Raw genomic sequence first — 14369 nt, forward strand, 5'->3', positions numbered from 1 at the left:
AATATCCAACCCCCATCCGCTCCAGTTTGACTATCAACTTATCACGTCGTAATCTATCAAAAGCCTTTGCGAAATCTAAGTATATTACTGTGTATCCTTCTCCTGTCCATGGAAGCAGTCACCTTATTGTAATAAGTAAGTAGATTACTAAAACATGACCTCTCTTTAGCAAATCCATGCTGTCCATCAAAGACAATACCATTGTTGTCAACCCAACTCTGGATCCTAGTTCTCAAAACAAACACTGCAGAATCAAATTCACCCTGGAAGAAGAAAAAAAATAAGTGCCTTCTTTTCTTAGACACACTAGTCACCCGCCAGCCTGATGGAACCTTGGTTTTCTCAGTCTATACAAAAACCCACCCATACAGGCAGATACATTCACTAACAATCCAACCACCCCTCCTTGCAACAATATGGAGTCATTAAGACACTACACAACAGGGTTAAAATTATCTGTTCAAATGACAATGCCCTAACCACAGAACTAAACCACATTCTCAACACTTTCTCAGCAAATGGTTACCCCCCAAAAAAATCCAAAAAATATTGAAACCAGTTAACTACAACCCCCCCCCCCTCCACACCCCCCCCCTCACATCAAGGATTACTCTAAATCCATCACCATACCATATATATCTGAGGCACCTCGGAAAAAATTACAAAAATCCTAAAAAAACATGACTTAACTTCTTGTTACAGACCATATAAAAAATTAGCATCCCTTATCCACTCTACTAAAGACCAATCTCCCCCCCCCCCCAGACCTACCTGGTGTATACCAGGTCCCTTGCAGCTGTAAGCTGTCCTACTTTGGCCAAACAGGCAAGACAGCAAATATCAAAATTTCAGAATACCAGGACTACATCCGGTTTCACCAATACAGCCACTCTGGTCTTGCTAACCATGTGCTGGATACCTGCCATAGAATACGGTGGAAGAAAGCCACAATAATACACCGTAGTAAGTACAAATACGAAAGGCTTTTCATGGAATCAGTTTCAGCCCTAAGAAACAATCCAAACCTCAACAAATTTGGGAAACCTACATCAGAAGACCTTCAGCCCAATCGCCCAAGAATACCAACATTGCCCGCTAGGGGGCACCATCAGGACTTTAGGAGAAATAATAGCTTCCTGCTTCTTCCTCACTTACTGTTTGTTGTGCCTGCGTGCACGTCTTGTTCTTAAGTTTCTTGAAGATGGCAACGTGACGTTGCTGAAATATTGAAGTATATTAAAATTTATTTTAATGTATATCCTAGTTGACGTAATTTCCTTAAATTATTTAGTAAAAAATAAAAAAAATGCTCTGTGCTTATCACAGTTATAATTGTGCTCTGAAGATGCTGGTAGTAAACCAGAGAAATATTACCAGTTTAATAAATGTACTTTTCCTCTCATGGTGTGGTTATATGGCAAAGTGCTATTATGAATAGTAGTCAATGACACTTAAATTTCCATACATAAAGCAAGAGTGCATATTAAATATATGCTCTACACTACATTCAAACCTATCCATTCACCTATCTTTTATCACATAAAGGAGTGTATGAAGTGTCCCAAGCTCGTAGCATAGATTCCTATAGACAGACATATATCTGCCTCAAAGAACACAAGAAATGCATTTGCCACCATCGTCAACACAACTCAGGACTGGCATACAATGATTTAGATACCCCTTCACAAAAAAATTAGATAGAAGAAAATCAAAGTGCCACATAGAGGTCATTATAAGTCAGAAAGACTGCATCTGGAATCAGCAGCTATGACACATTCCCCAAAACCTCAAATAGTATGGTTATAATAATTTATCAAATATCTGAGAGACAATCATTTTAAGATCAACGTAACACTCGTAGTCTCTTTATCCAGCAAGATGGCACTAAATTAGGATTTTAAAACTGTTCCCACTAGTAAATGATTATTAGTGTTTGAGTACTACTCAAACTATATGTACTCTGAAAATGCACAGTATAAAACCAGCAAAACATTAGCAGCTGAAATAAATAAACATCTTATTTATTTTGTTTCTTTGATGTTATGAATTAAAACACCAAATTATAGGCGAACAAATTATTCTTAAATATCCTTTTTAAAAAAATACTAAACATAGAGCTAATTAAAAAGACAGAGAGAGAGAGAGAGAAAGAATATGCATTTACTCTGGTGGTGTTCCCCTAAGGTTAAATGCCATAAATGTAACCTGAACTCTCTCATTTTCAGCAGCAATAAATGTATAGATACACTGTCGAGAGTGTCCACTCGGAATTTCCAAGACTGGTGCTCCAAATGTTCCATTCTTGGGTCCATCAGGATTACTAATGAACATCTGGTCACATTCTGCAAAACACAAATTGCACAACCACATAAATAAATGAGCAGTTTACTTGTAAAAGCACAATCTGAATGCATCTGAGTAAAGAAGTGTGCAAAAATATATACAACAGACTTGGGAGAAATAGCAGACAACAATCTATAATTTATGAACCATACAAAAATTGATAATGGTAATAGTGGGGGCACAGTGACATGTAACAATAAAGTTAGTGTATATACACACACACACATATATATATATAGCCTTCATCAGACTACATATGAACTATATGTGCAGAAATTTCGTTTTTTGATTAAAGAGATTCTGGAGAGGATTGTCAATGGTAGTGTTAGAATATGGAATGTAGGGTATGAAGACAGATTAAGGAAATATAATCTGCAAAGATGACAAACAGAAGCAGAGGTGATGATATGATTTAGACAGAAGGAGTACCTATATCAGATTAATGAAAATGAGATTTCTTAAAGTGCATAAAAACATGAAAAGAGGCTATCCCTAGGAGTTTATGAAGTGAATTCTGAGCAGGAGAATGAGAATGAAATCTGTTGTTTGGGCTGGAGATTGGCTGTCTAATATGTATCAACAAGTTGTGTATGGGAGAGCAATATTCCAGAAGAGGAAAGTCACTAGTGGTGTGCCTCAGGGGTCTGTTTTAGGACCACTGCTGTTTAACCTGTATATTAATGATACTGGTGAAGATTTGAATGGAGATATACAGTTGTTTGCAGATGATGCAAAGTTGGGATGAACAATGAGGAGTAGAACAAATGTTGTGGCCTTGTAAGAAGACTTGAATGGACTGAGCAAATGGGCACAGGAGTGGAGTTACCAGTTCAATGTTGTGAAACATAGGGTTTTCAAATTTGGAAAACAAAGATGGGATGTAGAATTTACTCTTGGTGGGGATATATTGTTGGATTTGGAGGAAAACAAGATCTTGGAGTGATGGTGGATAAGAATCTGAAATTTAGAGGACATATTGCCAAATTTGTGCAGACAACACAACAAATTGTGGGAATGATGCAGAGGACACTGACCTGTAGAAGTAAGGAGATTCTGGTTTCACTGTATAAGGCTCTGATTAGGCCACATATGGGTTACTGTGCACAGATTTGGTCACTGGTTTTCAAAAGGATGAAAAGATGTTTGAGAAGGTCCAGAGGTGGGTGACTAAAATAGTTTCTGATCTCTGGAATGTTGAATATGAAGAAAGGTTGAAACGATGCAAATTTGCAGTCTAATGGATAGGTGGAAGAGTAGTGTATATGTTGATCAGTGATTGTTACATAACATTGAAGAGGTTTTTCATAAAATGGTGGGAGACTGGGGGAGAACAAGCGGTCATTAGTGAAGCTGTTAAGGAGAATGTGAGAAAGGGAGTGAGAAGAAGGTTTTTTGCACGGAGAGTTGTGAATGATTGGAATGTATTGCATAAGAGTATGGTATCTGCAGAGAATTTGAATGTGTTTATGGCACAGTATGATGAGATGTATGTATGATAAAAGGGACCTCTTAGATGAGTCTATGACTCCATGGGGTCTTAGGATGATAATACTATTTACAGACTGATGGGTGAGCGAAATGCACTATCTGAACATGTGGTTAGGGCAGAAACAGTAGTCATAAATATGGTTCAATAAGCATTGTATTTGACTCAATGGAAGCCTTGCAATAACAATAGCAAAATAAAGGTGTTCGAATTGAGGATGTTAACCTTAGAGATTCCAGTTTTTGGATGATAATAATAATACAATAATTTACCTAAGTAAATATTGCATCGTTGTTGGAGAAAAGGATAGCAGCATGGAGAAATGAAGTATCCTTAAATATGCCATAAAATAATATTCAAGAAGCGTATAAACACTTAAATTTTAAGATGTGCTATTATTACTTACAGCCATTTTCTGCACATTTCTTTAAGATTTTGATATGATAATTAAATTATACATTTCAGCTAAATTAAAGTGATTTATGCAATTATTAAAGTAAATCAGTGAACTTTATTCTCAGTTGATATATGGAAGTACATTAAGAAGTATATATATATATGGAAGTACACTAAGAAGTATACCTTCTTATACACCATCTCAATAAAACAAAATCAAATTTCTTGATTAAAATAGCATTAAAACAAAGGTTAAATTCCTAGTGAGGCACAAAAAAAAAGAATGTAAAAATAATAACCAAAAATGACAGCAAAAGCACAAACATTTGTAATTTAATAGATATTTAGATAATAATGACAATAATTTACTTAACTGCATTTCATTTTTGTTGGAGGAACGGATCAGTCATACATCTATTCAGCATACAAAAATAAAATATCCTTAAATCTGCTCCTCTTTTTGTGCCTCTTGCACACATAAGGTTGAGATTCATTTCCTCTGGTTACCTCTGTCTTACCAGTAATTCTGCTTCTCTCCAGAAGAGAAAAAAAGTTGTGCTGTTTCCCCTAATGATAATGGCTTTGAAGCCGTTCAGTGGGAAGGTGAGGTAAGCAGAAAGTTAGATATTTAGCAGGGTACTATTATAGGCCAGGGAATGTGGAGGGAGATGATTCTGAAATATTCAGGCATATTGAGACTGATAAAGGGAGTTAATAATGACTGGGGACTTTAATTAAGGAAAAAATAAATGGAAGCAGGAAAAACAATATGTGAATAAGGAAAATGAATTCCATAAGCTGCTTAGAGATAAATACCTTATACAGAATGTGGTGGAGACACCTCTTGGAACATGGGTGTTGGACTATTGATGTCACCAGTAGAGGTGCAAGCCTCGCTGAACAAAAGAGATGTGAAGAATTAGAGAGCAACAGACTATGAGAAATTAAGGAAAAAAAAGACTGGTGACATAATACAGCATAATCGACTGAAGAGAAGAGAAATCACTAATACCAGGGGGTTCAAGATCAATTATTGATAACAGTGTTGGACTGTATGTATTTCCAGCATTAAGAGAATAAATAATGAGTGGGATAAAAATGATGAATCATGAAAGTTTGTATGAACTATTGGGGGGGAGGGGTATGGAGGAAATATAAAACACCGATGGCTCTTATCATGAAGAATATAAGGCACAGGTTAGGAAAGGAAATTGGCTGAGTGACAAAAAAATAAAAATAAACTAGACAATTCTAAGAAAATTTCATCAATAGCAGAGCACTAGAAGGAAGAGTGAATGAATAAATACAGAAGACTGACTTAAGTTAGCGATAGCACATGACACATTTGCTGAAGTTATATCAGAAATATTTAATAAGTATTCTGCTAGTGTATTTCAAAGTTGGTGTTGACATTTCAAATGGTTGAAACTACTGATTTGGATTATAGGCCAGTCTGAATATCATGTGTGGTCAAAGGTGTCAGAGAGGCTTGTTCAAGATGAAATATAAACCTGATTGATGGAGAATAGACAACTTTCCCAGTCATACATCTATTCAAATGCTCGTGTAAGGCCATAGCTGCTTGATTCCTCATCAATTTTCCCAGTTTTGCATCATCAGTAAACAGTTGCATATCACCAGTTAAACCCATCCCAATATCATTAACACACAAATTAAACAACAAAGGCACCAGAACAGACTCCTGCAGCACAACACTAGTGACTTTTAGGATACTGCATTCCTAAACAAGAGGATGTTACAGAACAGATCTAGCAACTCTTCTCAACCAAAACCTCACATCCTATGACAAAGCTCTCTATAGGTGCAACAGCTGTAGAAGGAAGAACAACTGTGTTGTCAGTGATAGAAGGATCTGGTAGGTGATGAACTGGCATAGTTCAATCAATAGCTGGCAACCGTAGCCAAATATACCAGCTATTGCAGTAATTGTAACACAGGATTACCTAGCCAGTTACAGAATTCTGCCAAACGGTTCCATGGATTTGATACTGAAGCTTAACAACAAGGCTACCATATTCAGTGGAGCTGACATGCTCAGTCCATAACCACAAGAAATGTGAAAAATTGGCTGTGTGTCCTAAAAAAGACATTTCACATCTCAACTGTAAACATAAGATCACTGCATAAAATTGGTCAGCTGAGACTACTGGAAGTGGAGCTAAGCACTTTAAATGGAATGTGATTGGAATTTCAGAGATACTGGACAGATGAAGATATGGTAGACCTAAGTGAAGAAAGAATATACTACTCTGGAAGAAGAGATCAGAACAGAGAGGGAATTGCAATTTTAATCAGAAAACATTTCATCAACACCATCCCTTCAAGATTCATATCCATCAGATTTATTATTAGTATTAATAATTAAGAGAGACTTCCAGGGAGTCAGGAACTTATCAAGGGAGGAGATACTATTCGCACTCAGCTTTCATGCCTATTATTGAATTCATTCACGCTACCTGCACATACAATGTCCAACAGAAATCCATTCCAATCAAGCACCACTCTTTGAGAGAAATCTATCCATCACTCCCTTCTTGACAGCATTCATTCTCAATTTCCATGGGTGCCCTCGTGTCCTTTCCCCATTCTCCATAAAAATCAAAAACTCTGTCAACTGAAATTCTGTATAATCTTTGCAGAAACTTGTAAGTTTCAATCATATCATCCCTCTTTCTCCTCTTTGCTAATGTCTGCAGCCTATAAATTCTCGATCTGTCTTCAGAATCTGTATTCCACAATCCTGATATCATTTTTGACACTTTCCTTTGCACTCTTTCCACTGTATCAGAACCATCACAGAAACCAGAATACAATAGTCCAAGTCAGGTCAGATCAAGGCCTTATAAAGAGGTAAAATGCCTTCCTTATCTTTACATATCAAGGTTCTTTTCAGCACTGCCATCAATCTCTGAGTTGTGTTTACAATTTTTTATATATGATCCTTGAACTTCAACTTCCTGTCTACTAAAACTCCAAGATCCCTAGTCTCATCAGCTTCTTTAAGCATAATCCCACCAATATAATACAATATTAGATATCTAATCACACCAAAGTGTATGACTTTACATTTATTAACATTTAAATGAGAGCTGTTTTCACATACCCACAATTCCAGCCTATTCAAATCATTCTGCAAGTACTGCATATCAGCAACATTCCTGATTACCCTACCTATCTTTGTTTTCATCAGCAAATAGCTATATGTCACATGTCAAATCCTTCCCAATGTCATTAATGTACAAATTGAATAACAATGGACCAAGGACTGATCCTTGAGGCACACCACAGGTTATCTTGAATCTCACAGATTCACTTTTTGATATCTGTCAATATACCACTTTTTGATATCTGTCAGTCATCCAACCTCTTATCCATGTCAATAGTTTATAATCCAGTCCCATATTCTCTAATTCATGCAAAAGTATTCCATGGTGAAATTCTGTCAAAAGCCTTAGCAAAATCCAAAAGTATCGTGGTGTGTCCATTCCCACTTCTCTAACTCGGTGCTAACATTATTATAGCATGTGAGCCAGTTGCTACAACATGATTTTCTCTTTTGAAACTTATGCTGTTCAATGCAAAGTAGGGATTCACCGTCAGCTGATTTCTGAATGCCAGCCTTAACCATGTTTATTAAAATATTCACCATCATTCCTGAGATACTAAATGGTTGATAGTTGGATACATCAGCTTTCCTACCACCCTTGTGCAATGGGATTACCATACACTCTTTCCACTCCTGTACAATCTTCTCTGTTCTGAGACTCAAATTATATAGCCTTGGCAAGGGAATAGCTGAACTGGCTAAACATTCTCTTAGCATCCGTGCTGATATCCCATCAGTTCCTATTGCAGAATTCTTATTCAGTTTGTGCAACAGCTCTAACTTCTTCCTCATCCACATGAGTTTCCTCACAAGGTGAAGAGGTAGCAGCAAGTTCAATGTTTCATATACCAGGTTGATAGCCTTCAGCAAAATGGCTACTCAGTTGAACAATCACTTCTGTAGCAGTCACCCATATACCATCTGCATTCAGTAAAGTTATTCTTTTAACTTCATTTTTTCTTTTACCTGCACCAATAGAATTCTTTTTTATTGTCTTTAGCTTACAGAGCCAGTTTCTTTTTTCATTCGGAATTAGCTTTCAGTACAACAGTTGTGACTGTTCTGGCCTGCTGCTTTTAAGTTTCATAACTAACATCGTCCTTATGCACATGGTATTCCTTCCGCATCATTCTTTTTTTGCAAATCTGTTGCTTAATAAGATTATACATCCATTTGACTCCTACGCTATTTATTCTTCAAATTCTAGGGAAACATTCTGATATCACATCATTTAAGTATTTTTTTAAATACTTCCCATGCACTGCCGATATCCTTCCCAACCAATAACTGATACCATGACACAGAATCCAGCTTACTCCCGAGGTGGTCATAATTTCCTGCTTTGTAGCTCAGCATGTAACCTTTTCTGAATGAAACATTCATAAACTGAGCCACTTCCCAAGTGAGTACCACATGATCACCATCACTAACCAGAGGCAGAATAGTTATGTCTTTAACTGAAACGTCCTCTGACACTGTAATGAGATCTTTGACCTCACTCTTTGACCTCAAGTTCATTCTGTCACATTCTGCTTGAGGACGTTGTCTCACAATAGATCAATAAATTCGGTTTCATTTTCTCATGTGATTTCATGGCTACCCAATCACGTTCAGATAATTAAAGTCTCCCATTAGGATTAATATTTTGCACCCATCATATTTATTTGATGATGCATTTTTTCACTGCTAGCAACCGATCCACCAGGTCTATAACAACACCCCACTGTGTATTTAATCTTGTTAGACTACATCTCACAACAGATGGCTTCAAACTCATGCCACATTAAAAATTGTTACTAGTATTGCAATTATAAGTCTCAACTCTAATTGGATTCAAGACATCTGATATCATTATCAGCACCCCCCTCCCCTGCCTCCTCTCCTATCTTGTCTATCCTTCCTAAAAATACTCTACTCTTTTGTACTCGATACCAGTTAGTACATCTGTTTCTCATAGCAAAGTCTCACTAATGCCTACAACATGAGGTCCCAGTATCTTAACCAAGGCAACAACTCTAATCCTTTGTTTCTGATACTCCTATCATTCGTTTACAGACATAATAAATTAACTACATGCTTTTTTGCATACACCTGTCTGTGGTATGCATGACACAGTTCGATAACTTGCAGTTCTGTGTTCTTATCCAGTTCTTTACTCATGCAGACATTGTTACACATATTTGATAGGTCTGAACTGGACAAACACAGAATTGTTCTCTCTCTTTTCATAGCCATTTCTATAATAATAATAGCAATTCCCATTATTAACACAGTTACCTAATATTGTTGCTCTTACACACATATTCTTCTGATTCCTCACATCAGAATTCTGTTTCCATGACTCTCTGTGTTAGGTCATCTATCAATTAATAATTTTTCAAGACTCCATACGTCAAATGCATTCAAGAGTAGGCTGTCCCTCTTATACAAATCCAATCTTCCCTCAAACTCACTCTACACATCCAAAACAAACTATTGCTAGTTAAGTTGCTAGTTTCCACTACAATTGTGATCTCATTTATTTTTCTTTTCTGTTTTTTGAATTGATTGCATTATATAAGCAAAAAAATAACTTGCTTCTGTTTTAAATATTATTATTATTCAGGCCTCCATGGAATCAAGAGACTCATCATGGGAGGTACTTCCTAGGAAACACAAAGTCAATCATACCACTCTTTGACCGTTCTTGCTCTCACCACTCTATCAGGCAATGCATTCCATGGTTCAACCACACTCCAACACAAAGAAACCACTCCTCGTCCTCTTGCTCGCAGCTTCCTTTCTTAACTTCCAGGGATGTTCCCTTGTCATCGCTCCTTCTTGCTGTTCCACAAATTGAAAGAACTCCCAAGTTTCAACCCTGTAACTGCCTCTCAACAGTTTAAAAGTCTCGATCATATCACCTCTCTTTCTATCTACCAAACTCTGCAGTCCACATTCCCTCAGCTGATCCTCATAACTAAGATTATACAGTCCTGAAACCATCTTTGTTATCCGCCTCTGTACCCTTTCCACAGTTAATTTATTCCTTTTAAGTCCTGGGGACCAAATTTGAGAACAATAGCCTAAGTGGTCTGATCAGAGTGTTATACAATGGAATGATAACTATTTTATCTCTGCAGATCAGCATCCTTCTCAGTATTGCAGCAATCCTCTGGGTTACCTTCACAACCTTTGCAATATGCTCCCTGAATTTCAGTTTTCTATCAATCATCACTCCGAGATCTCTTGTCTCCCTTACTTCCTCCAGTATAGCTCCTCCAATTGAGTATGCAGCTTCCCATCGATGTATCCCAAACTTTATAGTATGCTGCATTCAACATCCCCATTCATTTGTCAATCTGTCCAGTTTATTCAAATCCTCTTGAAGGGCTGCCACATCTGCACTATTACTAATAACCCTGCCCCGCTTCACTTCATCTGCAAATAACTGAATATCCCCTTGCAATCCACTGACAATGTCATTGATATAAAAGTTAAATAATACAGGTCCCAGTAGTGAGTTCCACAGGTCCCTGTGGAACTCCACTTGTAACCTTCTGCCTCCTTGATATTTCCCAATCATACACAACTCTCTGATACCTATCAGACAGCCAATCCTGAATCCAGTTGACTAAACCAACATCTAAACCGATGTACTGCAACTTAAATATCAGCTTATCATGTGGCACCTTGTCAAATGCCTTTGTAAAATCCAAAAAAATGGAAGAATATGGTTTTCCCACATCAACTGCTCATGTCACCTGATTATAAAAGGCAATCATAGTACTAAAGCAAGAAAGACCCTAACAAATCTATGTTGATTCTCACAGATAACATTACCCTCATCTGCCCAATGCTGTATATGGTCCCTTGCTAATTTCTCCAAGACCTTATTAACAACTACAAAAACAAACTGACACAAAAACTGGCCTATAATTAGACTCCTCCAGTCTGCTACTACCCTTATGCAATGGCACTATCTTACCTTCCTTCCATTCCCTGGGTATCTTTGCCATAGTAAGACTTTCACTGAAAAGCCAGGTCAACGGAGCTGTCAGTTCTTTAGCACATTTTCTCAAAACCCGTGGTGATATACCATCCAGTCTTCCAGCTTTACTGATATCCAGAGTACTCAGTATTTGGAACACACTCTCCTCCTGCACCTCTAAATCTCGAAGTTGCCCTATCCCTCTAGTATTAAAACCTATTTCTCCAGGACGAAATACTCCAACAAAGTGTTCATTGAACAACTCCACTATGGCCTCTGCATCGGTCACTCTATTCCCATTTTTATCCCACAATATCATTCTTCCACAGTCATTTCTCCTCCTACTTGGCCACATTGCTTAAAAATTCCCTAGGATTTTCTTTGGATCTTATTGCCAATCTCTTCTCATATTTCAGTTTTGCCTTCCTCACCATAGTAGTCACTCTCCTGGCCTGAGTCTTATATTCTTCATGAATCTGCTCTCCACCCCTCTTCTTATATCTCTTCCATAATCTCTTTTTCACCTGCAGTTCCTGTTTGATATTGTTTGTCATCCACTTTATACCAGATTGTGTATGCTTCTTCACTTGTGGAATACAGCTTACTATTGCTGCTAACAAATATTCCTTCACAATTTCCCAAGCACTAATGATATTTTGCCCTTCCAATTCCTCCCTCTGTGGAACTGTCCCAAGCTGGTATCCAAGATTATTATAATCACCTGCCTTATAATTCCAAATACATTCCCTTTTCTTTGATACTCCTGCATGTCTACTCATCTTCCAAGTCAAATCCACATGGTCACTCTCTCCAACTGGGGGGGGGGGGGGGGGGGATGTCATCTCAGTTATTATCAGCTATTCTGATGCTATGACCAAATCCAAAACTCTTGAACCTCTTGTTCCCTCTATTACATGTTGCTGAAGACATTTGTCCCTCAAGAATTCTAGGAATTCCATTCCCTTATTACTTGCCTTATATAACTTTAACCTTAAATAACTTGCCTTATTTAAAGCAAAAGAAAATATAATAATATTTATTATAATTTCTTTTGTGTGAAGAAAGTGCATGCACCATGCCTTTCTCATGTAGTAGAATATACAGAATTTTTAGAACAATTACAAGAAGAAATAGATGATACAAACAAGAGATATATCCTGATAATCTTAGAATATTTTAATGCAAAAAAGCAGACCATTTTCAGATTTCTTATGCAGAGATTGTCGGAAAATTTGGAAATAAATAAATAATACTAAATTTCTGTAAATTAAATGCCGTATTTATCACTAATATAATGTTTTCTCATAAATACATCTTGTCCTCAACCAATGGAAAAATCAAGGATGACAGAGACTATATATTAATTAATAAAACATGAAAAAGTGCAATTCAAAATGTAAAAACCTTCAAGAAAATATATATGGATACAGACCTTGAACTCCTTAATAAGCATCAAATTTGCCAAGAAGAAAACAGTAAGTATCTAATGCAAAGACACTTACAATCCCAGCATACAAGCATCAGTATGGAAAACCAATTACTGGGAAACTTGGAGCAATGAGAAGAGACAACACAGGAAATTGCTGAAATTGAGGTAAAGATTGTTGGACACAGCAGCAAGGACCGTGGGTTACTCTAAAAACAGTAATAATGAATGGATAATAGGAGACATTTTAAAATAGTAGAGAAGAAGCAAGAAATGAAAAATAAGTTATTAGTAAAAACACTCCTAAAAACAGAATCCTTCATAGTTTACTCAAGAAAAAAGTAATCAGAAAATGCTGAGAAAGAAAGACCCAGTGACTGAATGAAAAAGCTGTTAACAGCTGTTTGCAGATGATGCAAAAGTGCAGAGAGCAATGCATTAGTCAAGCGGATGTTAATGTCTTATAAGAGGACTTGAATAGATTGCATGAATGGGCAGGTAAGTGGAACTATCAGTTCAATGTTGCCAGGTTTTGAGATTTGGTGAGCAACAATGGGATGCAAAGTATACACTTAGTGGGGAAACTTTAATGGAAGTAGCAGAGATGAGAGATCTGGGAGTGATAATGGACAAGGACCTAAAATTCAGGGGCCACATTGCACAAGTTGTGAAGACATCACATAGAATAACAGCAGTGATGCAGAGGACCCTGGCATGCAGAAATAGAGAGAGCTTATGATTCCATTGTATAAGGACTTGATCAGGCCTCATATGGATTATTGTGCACAGATTTTGTTGCAAGGTTTTCATGGTGATGAGGATATGTTGGAAAGGGTCCAGAGAAGATTCACAAAGGTGGTCAGTGGTCTTTGGAATGTAGAGTATAAGGATAGGTTGAGAGAACGTAAGTTGCAGAGCCTCTTGAATAGGAGGAAGGGGGGGGGGGATATGATTGAGATATATAAGCTGGTAAGGGGTTGTTATTTGGTAGACAGGGAAGAGATTTTTCATAGAATGGAAGAAGGGAGTAGAACAAGAGGCCACTGCGGAAACTGTATAAAGAGGGTGTGAACAGAGGAGTAATGGAGCAGGTTCTTTACATGGGGAGTAGTTGGTGAGTGGAATGCATTGACTGAGTGTGTTGTGGATGTAGATACATTGAATCAGTTTAAGAAGCATTTGGATGAGAATTGTATGCAATAGCAATAGTGTGTACCTCCCACGATGAGTCTCTGACTCCATGGAGGTCAAATGTTAATAATAATAATAAAAAAACAGAAGAGTGCAAAGATGCATTTAAAAAAATGACACTAGAACTTTGTACAAAACAATCAACCAAATTGCAAAGAGCTCCTCCTCTTACCCCATCACTATGTTTAATGAAGATAAGGTGATAGGAATCCTGACAGAAATAGAAACAATCTGAACAAACCACTTTTTGCAATTACTCAGAATTACTCACAATTACAACATATCATATCACACAAAACAGATCAATGAAGAATGAAAAGGCAAATGGACTGGACATGGGGGTGGGAGGAGAAGGACCTATAATACCTGAACTATTTATATAACTTTATATAACCTGATATTAGAAAAAAGATGAAATCCCTGATGGTTG

General features: G+C 37.1%; 1 protein-coding gene across 1 annotated transcript in view; it reads right to left on the minus strand.

Annotated features, from left to right (window-relative positions):
- LOC150099409 (tolloid-like protein 2) overlaps window positions 1-14369 on the minus strand; it is a 781663-nt gene that overhangs the window by 470215 nt on the left and 297079 nt on the right. Inside the window, exon 3 of the mRNA XM_090403893.1 lies at window positions 2165-2342. Within this exon, the coding sequence (XP_090260019.1) occupies window positions 2165-2342 (178 nt within the window). The remainder of the gene's footprint in view (window positions 1-2164; window positions 2343-14369) is intronic.

Source organism: Typopeltis vanoorti, chromosome 14 (assembly GCF_054136105.1).
Source record: "Typopeltis vanoorti isolate ZY-2024b chromosome 14, IOZ_Tvanoo_1.0, whole genome shotgun sequence".
Taxonomy (NCBI): domain Eukaryota; kingdom Metazoa; phylum Arthropoda; class Arachnida; order Uropygi; family Thelyphonidae; genus Typopeltis; species Typopeltis vanoorti.